This window comes from Alexandromys fortis, unplaced genomic scaffold (genome assembly GCF_014885135.2).
Source record: "Alexandromys fortis isolate MF-2015 unplaced genomic scaffold, M_Fortis_MF-2015_v1.1 scaffold_166, whole genome shotgun sequence".
Taxonomy (NCBI): Eukaryota; Metazoa; Chordata; class Mammalia; order Rodentia; family Cricetidae; genus Alexandromys; species Alexandromys fortis.
Genome location: NW_026068102.1, coordinates 1,104,288 through 1,120,164, shown reverse-complemented (window position 1 = coordinate 1,120,164; position 15,877 = coordinate 1,104,288). Strand labels below are relative to the sequence as shown.

The 15,877-nt window shown below is 36.7% G+C and overlaps 1 protein-coding gene across 8 annotated transcripts in view; it reads right to left on the bottom strand.

Annotated features, from left to right (window-relative positions):
- Positions 1-15,877, bottom strand: part of Ptprd (protein tyrosine phosphatase receptor type D) — a 470,962-nt gene that overhangs the window by 120,356 nt on the left and 334,729 nt on the right. For all 8 annotated transcript variants that reach the window (XM_050123920.1, XM_050123912.1, XM_050123917.1 and 5 more), the window contains 3 exons: positions 10,619-10,709; positions 4,172-4,381; positions 2,412-2,572 (listed from right to left, as the gene is read on the bottom strand). In XM_050123920.1, the coding sequence (XP_049979877.1) occupies positions 2,412-2,572; positions 4,172-4,381; positions 10,619-10,709 (462 nt within the window). The remainder of the gene's footprint in view (positions 1-2,411; positions 2,573-4,171; positions 4,382-10,618; positions 10,710-15,877) is intronic.

Here is a 15,877-nt window from a genome sequence, read left to right as displayed (position 1 = left end):
TTGTTGAGTCATTGGATAAATGAATTATGAAAATCTTTTCAAAGAAATAAAAATAAATAATATTTGTAACACTATAAATCTACCAATTGTAGTCTAATATTCTGAAAAGTCAGAATGGGTTTGGGCCATTTAAAAGCTTCAGTAATAGTTTTGTCACCTGTATCAGTGTATTATAGATATAAAAATGAGCAGAATAAAAGTCAAATTAACAGAATGACATAAAATAGTGTCACATTTACATAGTAATATAATTATTAAAGAAAAAGTCTCAAAGCCTCAAGTTGCAGGCTAAAATACAGTTATTAATATGGAAAGCCATCAAAAGCTACTGGCTGTTTCACACAAGGAATCATTCTGTAAGCATGTGTATCTGGTAAAGGCAATGCCCAAATCAATGTGACACAATTCTGTTATATGCGATTGACATCTCTAAACATTATTCACATAAGGAAATAAAATATTAATATGTTCTTAATTATAGTAATGCCAATTATGATACTTTTAATTTTGAGTCATGATCAATGGTCTGTGTATAACCCCAAAGGCACCTAAAAGAGAGTGAAGTACATATTACATAATTAACTTTGTTCAGAATCCAAGCTATAAAAGACACCATTCATTGAGTACAGATTTCCTCTTGAACTGCTTCATGATAATCAAGAAGGACATTGTTGGGTCTACTTAAATTTCAAGTCAGGAACATTTTTTAGTGCTGAAGCAAGCATTTCTATTTCAGAAATGCTCCATGGCCTTCAGATGGTTAGCTAAATATACTTAGCATTCGAGGATATAATCATTTTCCGACAATCACATTAGACGAGGCTACATGTGCACACATGAAAATACAACTCTTTTAACAGAGTCATGAGACCTTTAAATAAGATGCTTCCTCTTGCAGGATTAGGGAAAACAGTAAATTAGCTGATTCTCTTCAAGCACATGTAGATAAATCAAGGAAAATGTAATTGTAGTTTTAAAAAATTATCAAGGTTATAGTTATTAATTTCACATATTTACATAATTAACTTATAAATACAATAGGATTACTTACTAATTGGTATATAATAAAACATGACCTGAAAATGAGGTATGCATTCTGCACATTTTGAATATGAGAAGTGCCCCCATGACATGGGTTAGAAAAGGACCTGGAAATAGGTACTTTCTTTCTGGCTAGATTCCAGTATAGGATGTGACCATTTGAATGATTATATTATAGATAACAATGAGAAATATAATTTGGATTTTTTTTAAATCCACCCTTTCTCTTCAATTACTACTTGTAGCACACATATATAAAGGGCCTTGGCTCACATAGGATCCATGACTGACCTGCAGCATGCGGGCAATGCCTTTCTTCTACTTTTATGTCTTATATAGAAGAGAGGTGAGAAAATATAACCACTTTCATTAACATGCATACCACTAAGATAAAGACTAAACTGGGGAGATGGAAATCATCCCCTAAGAGAAGACTTTGCCATTGATCACGAGCGCTGTGCTATTTTACAGCTTGAACAATTGCATGATGGCAGTGATCTGAAGGAAAAAAAGGATTGAAGGGAAAACTAAGGATATTTATCTCCTTCTTTCTAACTCCAAGATAGATTAGGCAATTTAATAGGTCGTGATTATTAACTTTGCTTTGTCTTTTATCATTTCAACTTTCTCTCTGTATTGGATTAAATAGAATAGACCCTTAAAGAAGACAGTTCTCCGAAGAGGGTAAGAGAACATGAAGAAAAACAAAGAAAAAAAAAAAAGAAAAAGAAAAACCAAAGCAAGCCTATTCCTATTCTATGAACATAAGAACAAAGGAATAATGGTAGAAATGACGAAATACTAATCAGGTCACTTTTGAGATGCATAAGGACTACAGTTAGCATTTAATAGCAAATTTAATAGTGAACATTTAGAAAAGATGCAGAAAAACTGAGAAGGAATTCATGATTTATCTTTTTTCTTTTAAAAAAAATCCTTAATCATTCAGTTATATTTGCTAAACCCTTAAAAATGGCAATATTTTAGCACTTTGGCACAACAGATTTATGAAATGAATAGAAATGAGTAAACATGTGTTTTGAAAATAATCATTTAAAAGTCAAATTGAAGCTTGCATAGAATGAGCTCTTTGAGGTACACCAATATCTTGCTATCATAAAAACCGGTCATTAAAATGCATCATAGAATATGGAGGCTGAAAGAGTGCATTCTGTACAATAAAAGACCATGACATAAGCTCTGTTGTCCAAGCTTGCTTTAGGCATGACAAAAACATGTTTTCCAATATTAGTTATTGGGCAGTCTTCAAATACATCATAAAAAATCTTCCACACAATCATAGAAATTGATTTATTCTTCTAAATCTAAGTCATCCTCAAAGTCACAATTAAAATGTAGAGCAGACTTACCTTTTATAAAGAAGAATAGCAATCACAATACAGATGATAAAGACCACAGCAAGGACAGGACCTACGACCCATATCAAGCCTTCTTCTTCATCTGTGATTGGCTGAGGATCCAGATCCATTGACACAACAGGGTCAGAGTATGGGCTGGTTGCATACATTTTCTAAGGATAAAGAGAGTCCATTAGTTAGAAAATTTTGGAAAAAGGGGGAATTAAGAAACATTTGAAATTTTTTTATTACTTCTAGCATTAATGAGATAGTGGGATGAAAGAATAAGGGAGAGACAAAATAAATCAATGATGAGACATCTAGACATGAATAGGAATACTTGGGAGACTTCAGAACCCACAGTTCCCAAGGAAGGCACCATCACCAGTCTGCAGGATTGGGTAATATGTCTTAGCTGAATTTTGTGATTTACTTAAGCATTTTAAGTACACTTTTGAAACATTTCTAGAACTATACAATGAATTTTCCTCTTAAGTGTCTGTCTATTTTATTTTTAGTGAAAAAAAATGATTCCTACTATTCCATTCCCCTGATATTTTACTTTGAAACCTTCAACTCGATCCAGAGAGCATGGTGATGTATTGAAACACCATGAAACCATGAAATGACATTTAGACATAATGGTAAATGAGGCTGCCTTTGTCCTCTGATTTCCCATGGGAGAACCTCTCGAGCCATTGGAAGACAGTACCTGCTGTACAAGAGAACACAGTCCTGATACATGGACCTTTCATAAACTGTGGGCTTCTTAAATAAAGAGGCCAACTCAACTCAGCTGCCAAACATGCCAGACGTTAAGTGTTGCTTGGACACAGGAATATATCTGTTAAATGTTAAAGCAAACTGCCACGTTAAACAGCTACCTTCCTTCCAGTCTACTGTTTCTCCCCATTTTTCTTTTCATTTTGTAAAGCCCTCAAAGCAACTGAAGCATAAAATGACACAGAAGTAAGATGAATTACATAAAACAAGACAACTCATTATTTAGAGTACCTTCGGGATTCTCACTCTCATTGAATTATTGTGTAAGTTTCTTGGCTTTTCGCTGATAAAGTCACTCATACATTCCTATAGTTGAAGAAGCTGCTTGTACTCACCTCTTCTTAGAGACATTGTCTGGTAAATCTAGATAAAGGCACTATATACTCACAGTTACAGGAGAATAAATTAAATAACTGTCCTTGTCCACATTTTTCAACATGCAATTTGAACGAGGGAACCTTTTGTTTCCTACCAAACACATAGGTTAACATCCCCTGGATTTTTTTTTTTTTTTTTTTTTTTTTTTTTTTCGAGACAGGGTTTCTCTGTAGCTTTGGAGCCTGTCCTGGAACTAGCTCTTGTAGACCAGGCTGGTCTCGAACTCACAGAGATCCGCCTGCCTCTGTCTCCTGAGTGCTGGGATTAAAGGCGTGCGCCACCACCGCCTGGATGTTTTTCTTAAAGTAAATCATTTTCAACAAAATAAAGAGAGAAAACCTTAGTGGTAATGGAAGGAATGCTACGCTGTGTGCTGCAGACCTCTATCCATTTGGTGTTTCACATCTGCCTGAAATTTCTGCCATCTGAGCCTCCACCTAGTTTGCAAGGTAGGGTCCTGCATAATACTCAGTAATTGTTTGAAGGACAGGCAGCCCAATGTTACCTTAACGCTAGCTTGTGAGAATTATTTGGGATGCATCCCCAAATAAACATGCACAGTGGTGAAAATGAACAAGTTGGGGAAACAGAAGCCATCATAATTAACTTACAGACTCTGCATGGTCCATCACTGCTAACACAAAGAAAACATATTCTTGTCCACTTTGCAGTTGCTTGTTTGTAAATCCACCGTAATGTTTGTCATCCCCCAGGGTGAACTCAGTGGGAAGGACATCAAAGTGAGCAGCAATATATGGCTTTAATTCAACTTCTCTCCCATAACGGATGCTTCTGCGTTTCCTAGATATCTCCTTAAGCAGCTTAAGGAAAAAGTGACAAACAGAAAAAAGAAACATAAACAACCAACTTATTGATGTCTCAGAGGAGAAATTAGTCCGGGACTAGGAAGAACCTGGTCCAGTCTGTTCACCTTTTCTGCATCAAGTCAGCATCACTGACTCTCGGCTGTGATTTTCAATCCCTTGCTTCCTGTTAGTTAAGAAGCCAAAGTGATTTGCAAGGGCCAGACGTCAAAACACAGGACATTAGACCTTCACTGGAAGCTCATATAATTTCCTACACTAACGAAATTCTTTAAAAGGCCAATAGTACATCATAACTTGTTAAAGGAAGAAGGACAGCTTGATGCACAAAAGCCTGGTCTCATGGGAGATACATGGAACAATTAGTAACCAGTCAAAGCCACCTACATGCTAATTATTATGTTTTCATAAAACTGCTGCCATTTTACAAATGGGATAATTTATATGAAGAAAATTCTCCAAAGTTATCAGACTTGGAATGTAATGAATAACTTTGATTTATGTATTCGAAGAACTCATTGTCACTCATTCCTATGCCTGGCTCCGCTTACTTTTTTCATTATCCAGTTTGAAAGACACTCTTGACATTTTCCCATTGAGTCAACTTTGCCTATAATACAGCTCTGATGAGTAAGTATTTAGACTGGTGACATGGTCAGTAGGCTGAATAAGAATAAATTTCAATATCGTGAAGGAAAGAAAACAGATTCACACACACACATAAACACACGCACATACTTCTTGGTATTTCTAAAGCAAAAGAAAACCTAAAATTAATGTTTGAGTAATTTATTGCTTTTTATTGACTTTTCTTGGGAGGAAATCTCATTAATGATATGACAATTGATTTGAAAACAATGTAATGTTATCTCTGTCTTCTCCTGTCACATATTATTTTATAGGATCTAGCTAGGAAGAAGCCTTTAGTAGTCTTGAATGCCTCTGGAAGTAAGTGATCAATTTTTAGTGGCTTTTTAGACAAAACCTTTATTTTGTTTTAATGTCTGTGGAGAAAGTGGGTGTGTCTGAGTATAAGACAGATATGGCAGCAAAACAATTATGCTTGGTTTTTATGCTGCAAAGGAAATAGTAAAGCCAAATGGGTGAGATATACTTTGTACAAAGAAATGCTGACAGAAGATGGAGTAATAGATGGTTCATCAGCCAAGGGGCCCAGCTTCTCTTTCCGTCCACCTAGGTTTGATTTCCAGAAGGCAAATGGTGGCTCACAACCATTTACAGCTTAAGCTGCACAGGATGTAAGGTTCTCTTTTGGCCTCTGTGGGTACCAGCATGCATATGGTGAATATGGGAAGACACTCACACACATAAATCAAAATTTTCAAAAACTGGAAAGAAATGCTATTATAATCAAGGCAGAAATTGAGAGGAAATAGTTACTGGCCTTTTCCAGACGCAAATGCTTCTGTCAGCAACCACAGGCAATATAGTCTGTTTTACACTGAGAGCCACAAATGTACCCAGCTGACTCAAAATCTAATAATGTGGAAGAAAGCCCTCTGGCTAAGGAATAATTTGTTCCTATGACATGTATCAATAATATTTAATTTATCATGCTCTAAAAATGTCTGTGAAATTTAAGCTTATTGCTACAACTAAAATTATATGTGATAAAAGGCATTTATAGAGCAGCAGCGGATTAGACATGATCTGTTTGGCAAATCTGGATCTAAATTCCATGTATTTATCCAGGTGGGCCACTCACATGTGCTCCAACTTCCAGGATAAAAGAACAGGAATTTACCTTACAATTCTGTTGCCAAACATAGGTTTCTATGTAAGGATGATGATGGCCATTAGGTAACATTCACTGGGTACCAGACACTCTTTCAAGAATTGTAGATCAACTCAGTTCATTTGCTCCCCACAATAATCATGTAAAATAGATCACAATCATCTCCAAATCTAAATGAGCAAATTAAAGCATGATAAAAACATTCAGTGTATGACTATATGGTATGGGAGGTCCTTCTGTCTACATGTTGTTTTTATTGGTTAATTAATAAAGAAAGTGCGTTGGCCTGTTGATAGGTCAGCATTTAGGTAGGTGGGGGAAACTGGACTGAATGCTCAGAGAAGGAAGTAGGAGAGAGAGCCGCCATGGAGCCACTGGAGATAGATGTGCTGAAACTTTACTGGTAGGCCAAGACCTCATGGTGATATACAGATTAATGGAGATGGGTTAAATTAAGATGTAGGAGTTAGCCAATAAGAAGCTAGAGCTAATGGGCCAAGCAGTGATTTAAATAATATAGTTTCTGTGTTATTATTTCAGTTCTGGGCGGTCAGGATAAACAAGCAACTCCTTGCAACAAATATACGTCATGGGTGACAAAAAATTAAACCAGCCATAGGAGAGACACATACGGGAGATATTCCCACATAATTTTTACATAATCTAATTTTTGCACAAAATCAAGAAATTTAATGCTATGTGTAATCATTGATGATGTGAATAATTTTTACTGAGCATGTATGGAATGTTTGTGTGTCTGTTTTTTTTTTTTTTTGAGAATAAGAAAAAAAAGTTTCCACCTCCTCCCAGCCTCCCATTTGCCTCCCCCTCCCCCCACTCTTCTCCCCCTCCCCCCACTCCTCTCCCCCTCCCTCTACTATCCAAAGAGCAGTCATGGTTCCCTGCCCTGTGGAAAGTCCAAGGTCCTCCCCCCTCCTTCCATGTCTAGGAAGGTGAACATCCAAACTGGCTAGGCTCCCACCAAGCCGGAACAAGAAGTAGGATCAGAACCCCTTGCCATTGACCTTGGCTTCTCATCAGTCCTCATTGTTCGCCATTAACATAGATGAATATGATCTTTCTATTTTCTCAAGTTTCTTAACCTGAAGTTCTTACGTCAAATGTTTAATGTAATATTACACCTGAAAGGAGACTACAAATGTTATTGCCAGTGTTCAGTAAATGGTAGTCTATATAACCCTTGTGGGGAGTACACTGTAGATGTTCTGAGAAGTCTTTTGAAGTTGGCCAATCAAAAACATTTACCATCAGTTGTTTATGTGACTGCATCCCTGCTTCTCCTTCACTGATCAAACCCTATCTTTGCTTCCATTCACATTTCAGATATAGGCAGCTGTCATAATTTATCAACATCATCCCCATGATTACCATTTGGTAGGGTTTATTTAGAAAACATAAGGAAAGTGCCTTGGGATTAAATATTAGGACATTTTCGTGCTTTTTTAGGTCCACAGCAGTCATTCACTGAAGTTTAATCTGGAATAGAATTCTTCCCGTCTTATACTTTAAGTGGACCAAATGAGTTTAAATGACACCAAAGTTAGCCAAGGGGCTGGAATTATAGCCACACATGACCTCATTACTTTATGACAAGGTTTTGAAGTACAGTGCAATGAAAAGCTTTGGCACATTACATCATTTGCCCTGAAATAAATACAACTAACATTTGGGAGTCATTGTGCCCAAAATTCATTGCCACTATCAAGGCCTGGTCTGCTTAGTTTGACCTTGAGAATAGGAATTTCAGGCTATGAATTTATCATTCAGATAATAACCCAGACCAAAAAAAAATAAATGAGCTCAGAATATAATTTAGAGAGTAACTTGCTTAAGGAAACTTTTTTAGTCTTGTGTGGGTCTTTATGTGAGGCATACTAGTGAAAATCCCCTTTGGCTACTGTTCTACTTGATGTATTTCCAACAATGTGAATTATAGGCCTTACTGAAAAAGTACTTAGTCAAATACATTTAAGAGCAGAACTCTGCTTTGTCAAACCTAGTACTACCAAGTTCAAATTAAAATTATCAAAAGGCTTTGGTCATTCATACTAGGCTTAAAACAAGTCCTGTCAGGAGGGGTCAGAAAGAGGATGAGCAGGCAGAAAGTGAGGCCATAGCCTTCCTTCATTTGTTCCCCTCTACAACAGTTACAAAATATATTGGACATAATTCCAGAAGTTATACCAAGGGCTTTACTTCTTTATCAGAAATAATTTTCATTTTCCAGTCAATGCATATCTTATTTCTTCCACCATTAATTCCGCAATGTGGTCTCAATTATATCAGTAAGAAAAGTGGGAAACAACCCATCCTGACCCAAAAGTTTTGAATTAATAAAATGTTCTTTATCAAGCTATTATACAGATTAATGCACCACAACTCAAAGGATGATTAAAATGACCCTTTGTTATGGGAATCAGCAGCACAGACCTGTGGAATTTAATTGCAAGAAAGTTCAATGTCACATAGCCCTATATTTTAATCCATTAGAATGTCTGTGCATTCTAGAGGTTAAAACCTGGCTGTAAAGGAGAATCATTTCCCATTCCTTCCTATCACATAGCTTCACTTCTAAGAAAAAGCTTATTACTGAAAGCATTTGATGTCTTCTTGCCTTGGTTGGGTTCCAGTGCTTTGAAAATTCATTTTTCCTAAGTAGAAATATTTATAGATTCCACAACTTATCATTGCATTTAAAAATCCAATTTCAACAAGAATTTGCTAAGGACAGTCCTACAATTCAGCTAAGAGCTAGTTAAATAGTATAGACTGCTTTAGGCTTAACTGCTTAGAGAAGGATTCTGTTTCTCTGGCATCAAAACTGGCCGATGATAAACTGACAATTAAGTTATGTGACCAGATTGCTGAAATGTATCATTTGGTACTGCTGTCACAGTGCCTAATTGCTAGACAGTGACACAAGCAGAGACCTGACCTTGAACTTGTCTAGCATTCTGAACCTGAACAAGTTTAACTCATAAAACAGGTAGGTGATAATGAGTCACACATGTAGAGATGATTCACATCTGCCACAGGATGCAAGTCCCACCCCAGATCCCCCTTCTTTTTGTCAGATCATAGTTATCTTTGTACAGACACATTTCAAAACCAATAATTCCTAGTAACATAGTTAGGGAATTAATCGTTGTCCTCACTCCATTTGCACTAATGTGTGGCAAAAAGAATATATAGAAATAATAGGATTATTTTCAGATACAGCCCATGTTGTAAATGAACCACATAAATTAAAATTTCATGTTTCTGGGAGGGGCACATAAACTTAACTGCATTTGTTAAAACAAAGACTCTGTAGTAGTTAAACGTGACGCCTAGCTCTGAAAGCTGGGCTGGTCATATATGAGATCTTGGTAAATACTTGGGGCCAGTTTTCTCACTGCACATAAGTGTGTAATAATTACTTTTAAAAAGTACGTGAGGGTGGGGAATGGCTCAGCAGTTAAGAACACTAATATGTTGCTCTTGCTGGAGAGATGGCTCAGAGGTTAAGAGCCTCGCCTGTTCTTCCAAAAGGTCCTGAGTTCAATTCCCAGTAACCACATGGTCGCTCACAACCATCTGTAATGAGATCTGGTGTTGCCTTCTGGCCTGCAGGCATACACGCAGACAGAATATTATATACATAATAATATGTTGCTCTTAACAGAGGACCCAGACCATATTCCCAGAACCAAAAAGGGCTTACTACCGTTTGTAAGCCCCAGTTCCAAGGGAACCAACACTCTCTTCTGATCTCCACAGGTACCATGCCAACACACAGCACACAAATATACATCCAGGAAAAGCACACATACACATAAAACCAAACTGTTTTTGAAAAGTTCTTGTATTTCAAGAAACAGAATTAATGAATTTAATAATAACTTAATTAATAGAATCATGTAGGTATAAGATTTGAAAGTTGATAGCAAACTCTTTAGTGTTTGCTACCTCTTGTATCACAGTCTTTGTTTGTTCAGAATTTTTTTTCTTGCACTGAAATGAACTTTTGATGCCGAAAACCTGAAAACCTATGGACCAGAAAATAAGGCAAATAAATGTCTGGGGAACAGTAGAATTCTGTGAAAATATGCTGATGACTGTGTGGCAGGTTAAATGCAATGTGTTACAAAGAGCATTAAGCATTTGTAACAGCCTTGGCAACTGCCAAACTAAATAATTTTTCTGGAATTTTATTAATAGTAATTATATCACCCTCCATACTTCTGCATCATGGTTACAATGGGTAGGTAGTATAAGAGTAAGGACAACAAAGATAACACAGGTGGTAATCTGTTAATTAAAACAAAAGAATCTTTGCTAGATTTCTAGGGTATAGCAGGCCCAGGTCACTGGTTCACTCAATTGGCCAGATGTACCATAGCTGACACTTGACCAAAATGCTAGGAGGCCTACATAAAACAACTAGAGAAGGACACAGAAAACATAGACACAGTTACCTCATCTAACTCCATTTCATCAGGGCTCTCCCATGGCTTGATGAATTTCCCACGAGACTTCTTCAAAGGCACAATGATAATGTAGTAACCCCTGTTCAGGAACGAGGAGACAATAAGATTAATTTAAAGAAAAGATAAAATGACTATGACCTTAAATCTTCTACAGACAAAATATTAAGACAGAAGAAAATTATAGATGTGGGGTGGCTCATCTAGTATTTTGTAGTAAGGAAAAAATAACCACTTTTTTGTGGTAAATATCAATGTGTGACCGTGGTGATCTCATATGGTAATTTCACATGGTTGGTTGCTCTTTATTAAATATCTGCTATTAAACATAGCAGACATGTTTGTTAGGGTCCTGCAACTGGACACGCCCAAACTATATTGAAATCTATCACTTCAAGCTGCTGTGCTAAATATTTTCAATATTTACTAATAAAAAGTCTTTTAAAAAGGAGATGTATAATAAAATGGCTATTTATTAGAAACATATATAAATATACAAATATATTTATTATAATTTAATAAAAATAAAGTATTTTAAAGTCACTCATAATTATATAAAGACAAAGTACATTTTAAAAAACTCATTAAATTGCAAAACTTTAGTAATATGAGAATTCGGAGACTATTTCTACCTAAAGTCCTTCAAAATAGGATTTAGTGTAAATACTATCAACAGTGTAAGCAGAGACTGTTCTTTTATTTTCTGGCCACCCAGACCCGATAACCACACAAAACTATATTAATTACAATGGTGTTTGGCCAAAGGCTCATGCATATCCCTAGCTAGCTCCTGTATCTTAAACTAACCCATTTGTATTTTATATTTTACCATGAAGCTTGTCTTCTCTCTGACTCTGTCTTTGTTCCTCCTCTATCTCAGCTTAGATTTTCTGACTTGCTATATTCTGCCCTGCCATAGGCCAAATTAGTTTCTTTATTAACCATTGGTAATAAAACATATTCACAGAATACAGAGATGACTCCCACATCATTACAGAAAGAAGCGCAAACATTCCATGCACTGAGTATGGCCAATTAAAACAAATACTGCATAAAGCTACATGTTCAAGACAAGGTACACATTACTAATGAAGGTGCTTTCTAACGTCATAGGATGTACCCTTCTCTTGCTTTGCATGTATAAGAACTCTGTTCATATCAGCGTTCAGTATGAAGGAATTAAAGATAATAACTAATAATATAACAATTACACTATAATTTTAGGCATTGCATTAAATGCATAATCTAGTTTGTCCTCCCAATAGCACAATCCATAAAAGATTGGATAGGAGCTGTTATAGCTATAAGACCAGGCCATGGATAAAAGAAATATGAACAATTAAATAACTGTGCAATGGAAAACAGTGAAGACATTCACTCTGACCCTCACGATGACCTCTTTTTTTCACTTATTCTATGTATCAAAAAGTCTTTTTGATAATTTCATAAATTTGGAGGAGATTCATAGCAAAACTGAAAACACATATACATGTACATAGGGATGGATTCACACAATCTTAAAAAAAAAAAGAGAGAGATGGCTATTACATGGGGCAAAGAAAAACAGGAAGGGAGGAGATTCCAGCCCTTTTCACATGTTATTTAGAGTCAACTGCACTTAGGAAGCCCTCTCAGCAATCTCTCTGCTACAGCAAGGTTCTTCCCATAAATATCTTCTAGAGCTGCACTGCCCAGTACTGTAGCCATGAACTTTCTGTGGTCTCCAAGCATTTGAAATGCAGTTGGTAAGAACTGAGATATGTGTGAAAGACAGCATAAAAATATAATGCTAAATATCTCTGCGATAATTTAGTTATGATTGCATATGGACAAATGACAATAATATAGATATGTTGTCTTAAATCGAATGCCACTAAAATTATTTTCATTTCACTCTGCCTTTTCAAAAATATCACTACTAGAAAACTGAACATTTCCATCTTGCTCTCGCTGTATTAGCTGGGCCGTGAGTCCCAAGAGTAGTATTCTGATGATGAGTGTGTCACCTGGGGATCTACCTGGCCTAGAGGTAGGGCTCAATACTAATGTGTTCAGAGATCTCAGATTGCTTATTTAACTCCCTTGAATTGCAGTTGTATAGTCTGAAAAATAACAGCAACAAAAAAAAGAGTACATGTCTTTCTCTGGAGGAAAAGCAAAGCGACACAAAACAACACCAAAAAGAGCACTGGAAGAATTTGGCATCCAGTGCAGCGTACAAAATGGAGCAGAGGCCAGGGGATGCTGGCAAAGATGCCACAGTCTTTACCAGGATTGTCAGGGTTTTTATAACTCACAGGTAGAAGTACTTGCGAAACCTTTCCCCTAATCAAGAATTCAAACCACAGTCTTTTATTTCCATGGTGCTCTGAGCAACTAATTAAGAGACGCACAAGGTTCCAGCACCTAGCCATTCATTTTCTTTACTACAAAGTAGTATGATGATCAAGGAGGACGAGGAGAAATAAGAATTGGAGCATGTGAAAGAGGCCAATATTTTTATTTTATGATCCAGACTAAGCCTCCTCCTCATCACATCCTCCTACCACCTGAAGGATTTGCCAAACAAGTCCATCATGTTAAATGAGCATGGAGAGAAATGACAGAGCCGCAACTGAGCGTTCAAAAGAACACTGCAGATGCACTTGATAAACACACTTGTCAAGGAGTCTCTCGCTTTTCATACCCACTGAGTAGTCAGGAGAGCTCTTCCGAGAGCAATGACAATGGGAGTTAGCAGAGAGCTCCCATTGTTCCCTGCAGGTTTTGATAGATCACAGTCAAGCTGATGAATCCCATTAATTTTTCTTATAATTCAACACTGAGCTGCTATTCTTATACATGAAAAAAATCCATTTTTTCACCAGTATCACCCCTCCCCATTATTCACCACACTCTTGGATGAGATAAGAATGGAACAGCTCACCCACAGCAATTAATTACCAGTGTGGTGGTCAGATATCCATCACCTTCTCTTTCTACTGATCTAAGCGCTCATTTATGGCCTGCAAAGCATGGCTGCCTTCAGGGCAGTCTTGCTCATTTCAGGATAATCTTGCAATCAGAAATTCATATTATCCGTCACATGTTCTCTATAGCAGAGACTTTTTAATATGTCCTGGCATCATCTGAAACCTGTCAACCTGTCCAGGTTCTCATATTTCTTCTGAAAGTTAAGCATGTTACTGTGTGAGTGTGTGTATGGATGAATAGTTCAGCATCCTCCGACCTTCATGCCTCTGCCAATATTTTTCTTTGGTGCTTTTCTTTCTGTCTTTAGAGAGATGCACACACCAACCAAGACTCTCACTGCTTTTGGATTTCTTTTTTTTTTCTCAAAGCCTTAGTTGAAATCCATAGATGTTACCTCTGTCTTTAGGCCAAGAAGACTAAATAAAGCATGAGAAATAATATAATACTGCATATCATGTCATAAATTCATAACCCTCAGTTACAAACAGGTCCTTAGGTCTCCACATAGCTTGTTTCTTAAACTGTTTGTTTTCCACAGCACAATTTTCTCCATTGGACTCAATTCTTGAACATCTACATCTCCTTAGGAAAGGGCATGCATATCACTCATTGACAGAGAAAAGAGAAAATACAATTGGGCAAAACTCTTTTCATATTTCTAGCAAACTATAGTCCTGGCTGTTCATGCATGCAAACCATAATATTTCCTTTTGTCACAGAAGATATCTGGGACTGTACTTAGGGATGACACTGGTGCATCATTGATTTCTATTACTTTAGTCCCACTTTATTATGACAAGTACTAAACCCTGCAATCCAGCTGTAAGTACTTCTATCTCAACTCTATTCTTCCCATTGGAGCCTGCAGATGCTTTTCAACAACATATGAATCCACTATTGAAAAATAAAGCAAACAGACGTCCTGGACCAAGCACCTACAAGTTAAAAGACAAAAAAAGAAATATAAGAAGAGGTTGTGAGGGAAGAGGAGAAGAAAAAGGAGGAGAAAGAATGGATGAGGAAAAGAAAATGAAGACAGTTCACATAATTAAATGTCCTGTATGCAGTGGTTTGAATGTAAATTTTTCCAAAGGCTCAGTTATTTGAATCTTTGGTCCTTGGCTCATGGATGCATCTGACAAAGCTCAAAAGGTGTGATATTGCTGGAAGAAGTGTTCCCAAGAAAGTTGTCTTTGAGAGTTTAAAGCCTACCACCATTTCTAGTTTGTGTTTTTTCTGCTTCCTCTTTATGATTCAAGACGTGAGCTCCCAGATACAGTTCGAACTGCTATGCTTTTATTCCATTATCATGAACAGCATGGGAATGGTCTCTGAAACTGTAAGCCCTAATAAGTCCTTCCTTTTATAAGTTAAAACAAACAAATAAAAAACAAAAACATGGCCCAGTCACTGCACTTTCTCCTATCTCTTACTGCCCCAATTCTCTGGGGAGGTTTGTGCTTTCTCTTGCCCACCTCCTGCCCTTGCTAGCCCTCCTGCCTCAGCACTGCACTGTATGCATGATGCCAGGGATGTTAAGGTCTAAATAGTATTACATTAAAAGAAGAATTTTTGGTATTTTTAAACTTTTCATAGCATATTGGTAAGACCTTCCGTGACGTATTCTATACCTTTTTTTGTAATTAGCAACATTCCTGATTTCCCAATTTATGACTTACTGTATAAATGTTATCATCATAGCAGAATTTATTACTGACATATAAATATAATAGAGTAGTACCTTAGAAAATTCTGTCTCAGGACTTCTCTTCATGTTCTTTTTTTTTATATCCAAGGAGACTCCATTTTTACTCATGGCTGAGAATATTAGCTTTATGTAAATAGTGTATAGATAGATTCATCTGGCTTCAACTATGAGCCAAAATATTTAGCTATCACTATGGTTGCAATGAAAGAAATAACAAGTTTTTCCTGCTCTCACACTATACCATAGCCATTAAAGACCCCAGCCCTGGATCTGGTCCTAACATTGACAGTTTGTTTTCACTTTCTTCTTCCCTCCTTCCTGGTTTATCTTCAAGAGCTCTTGACTTTTGAACTCTATCTCCAGAGGATTCACTTCTATGCTCCTCTATGGCCGGCCACTCATCTGGCCTCATCCTATTTTTTAATGCTTGGACAATAGTCCCATAACTTTTCTGCTTCACTGACTATCTTTTTCTAGTCTAGTCTCCGAAATTTTTACTTCATAATACAAAATTGATTGTACTTCTTCAGTCTCTGGAGATATTTCAATGGAGTCTTTTTTTTCTCTTA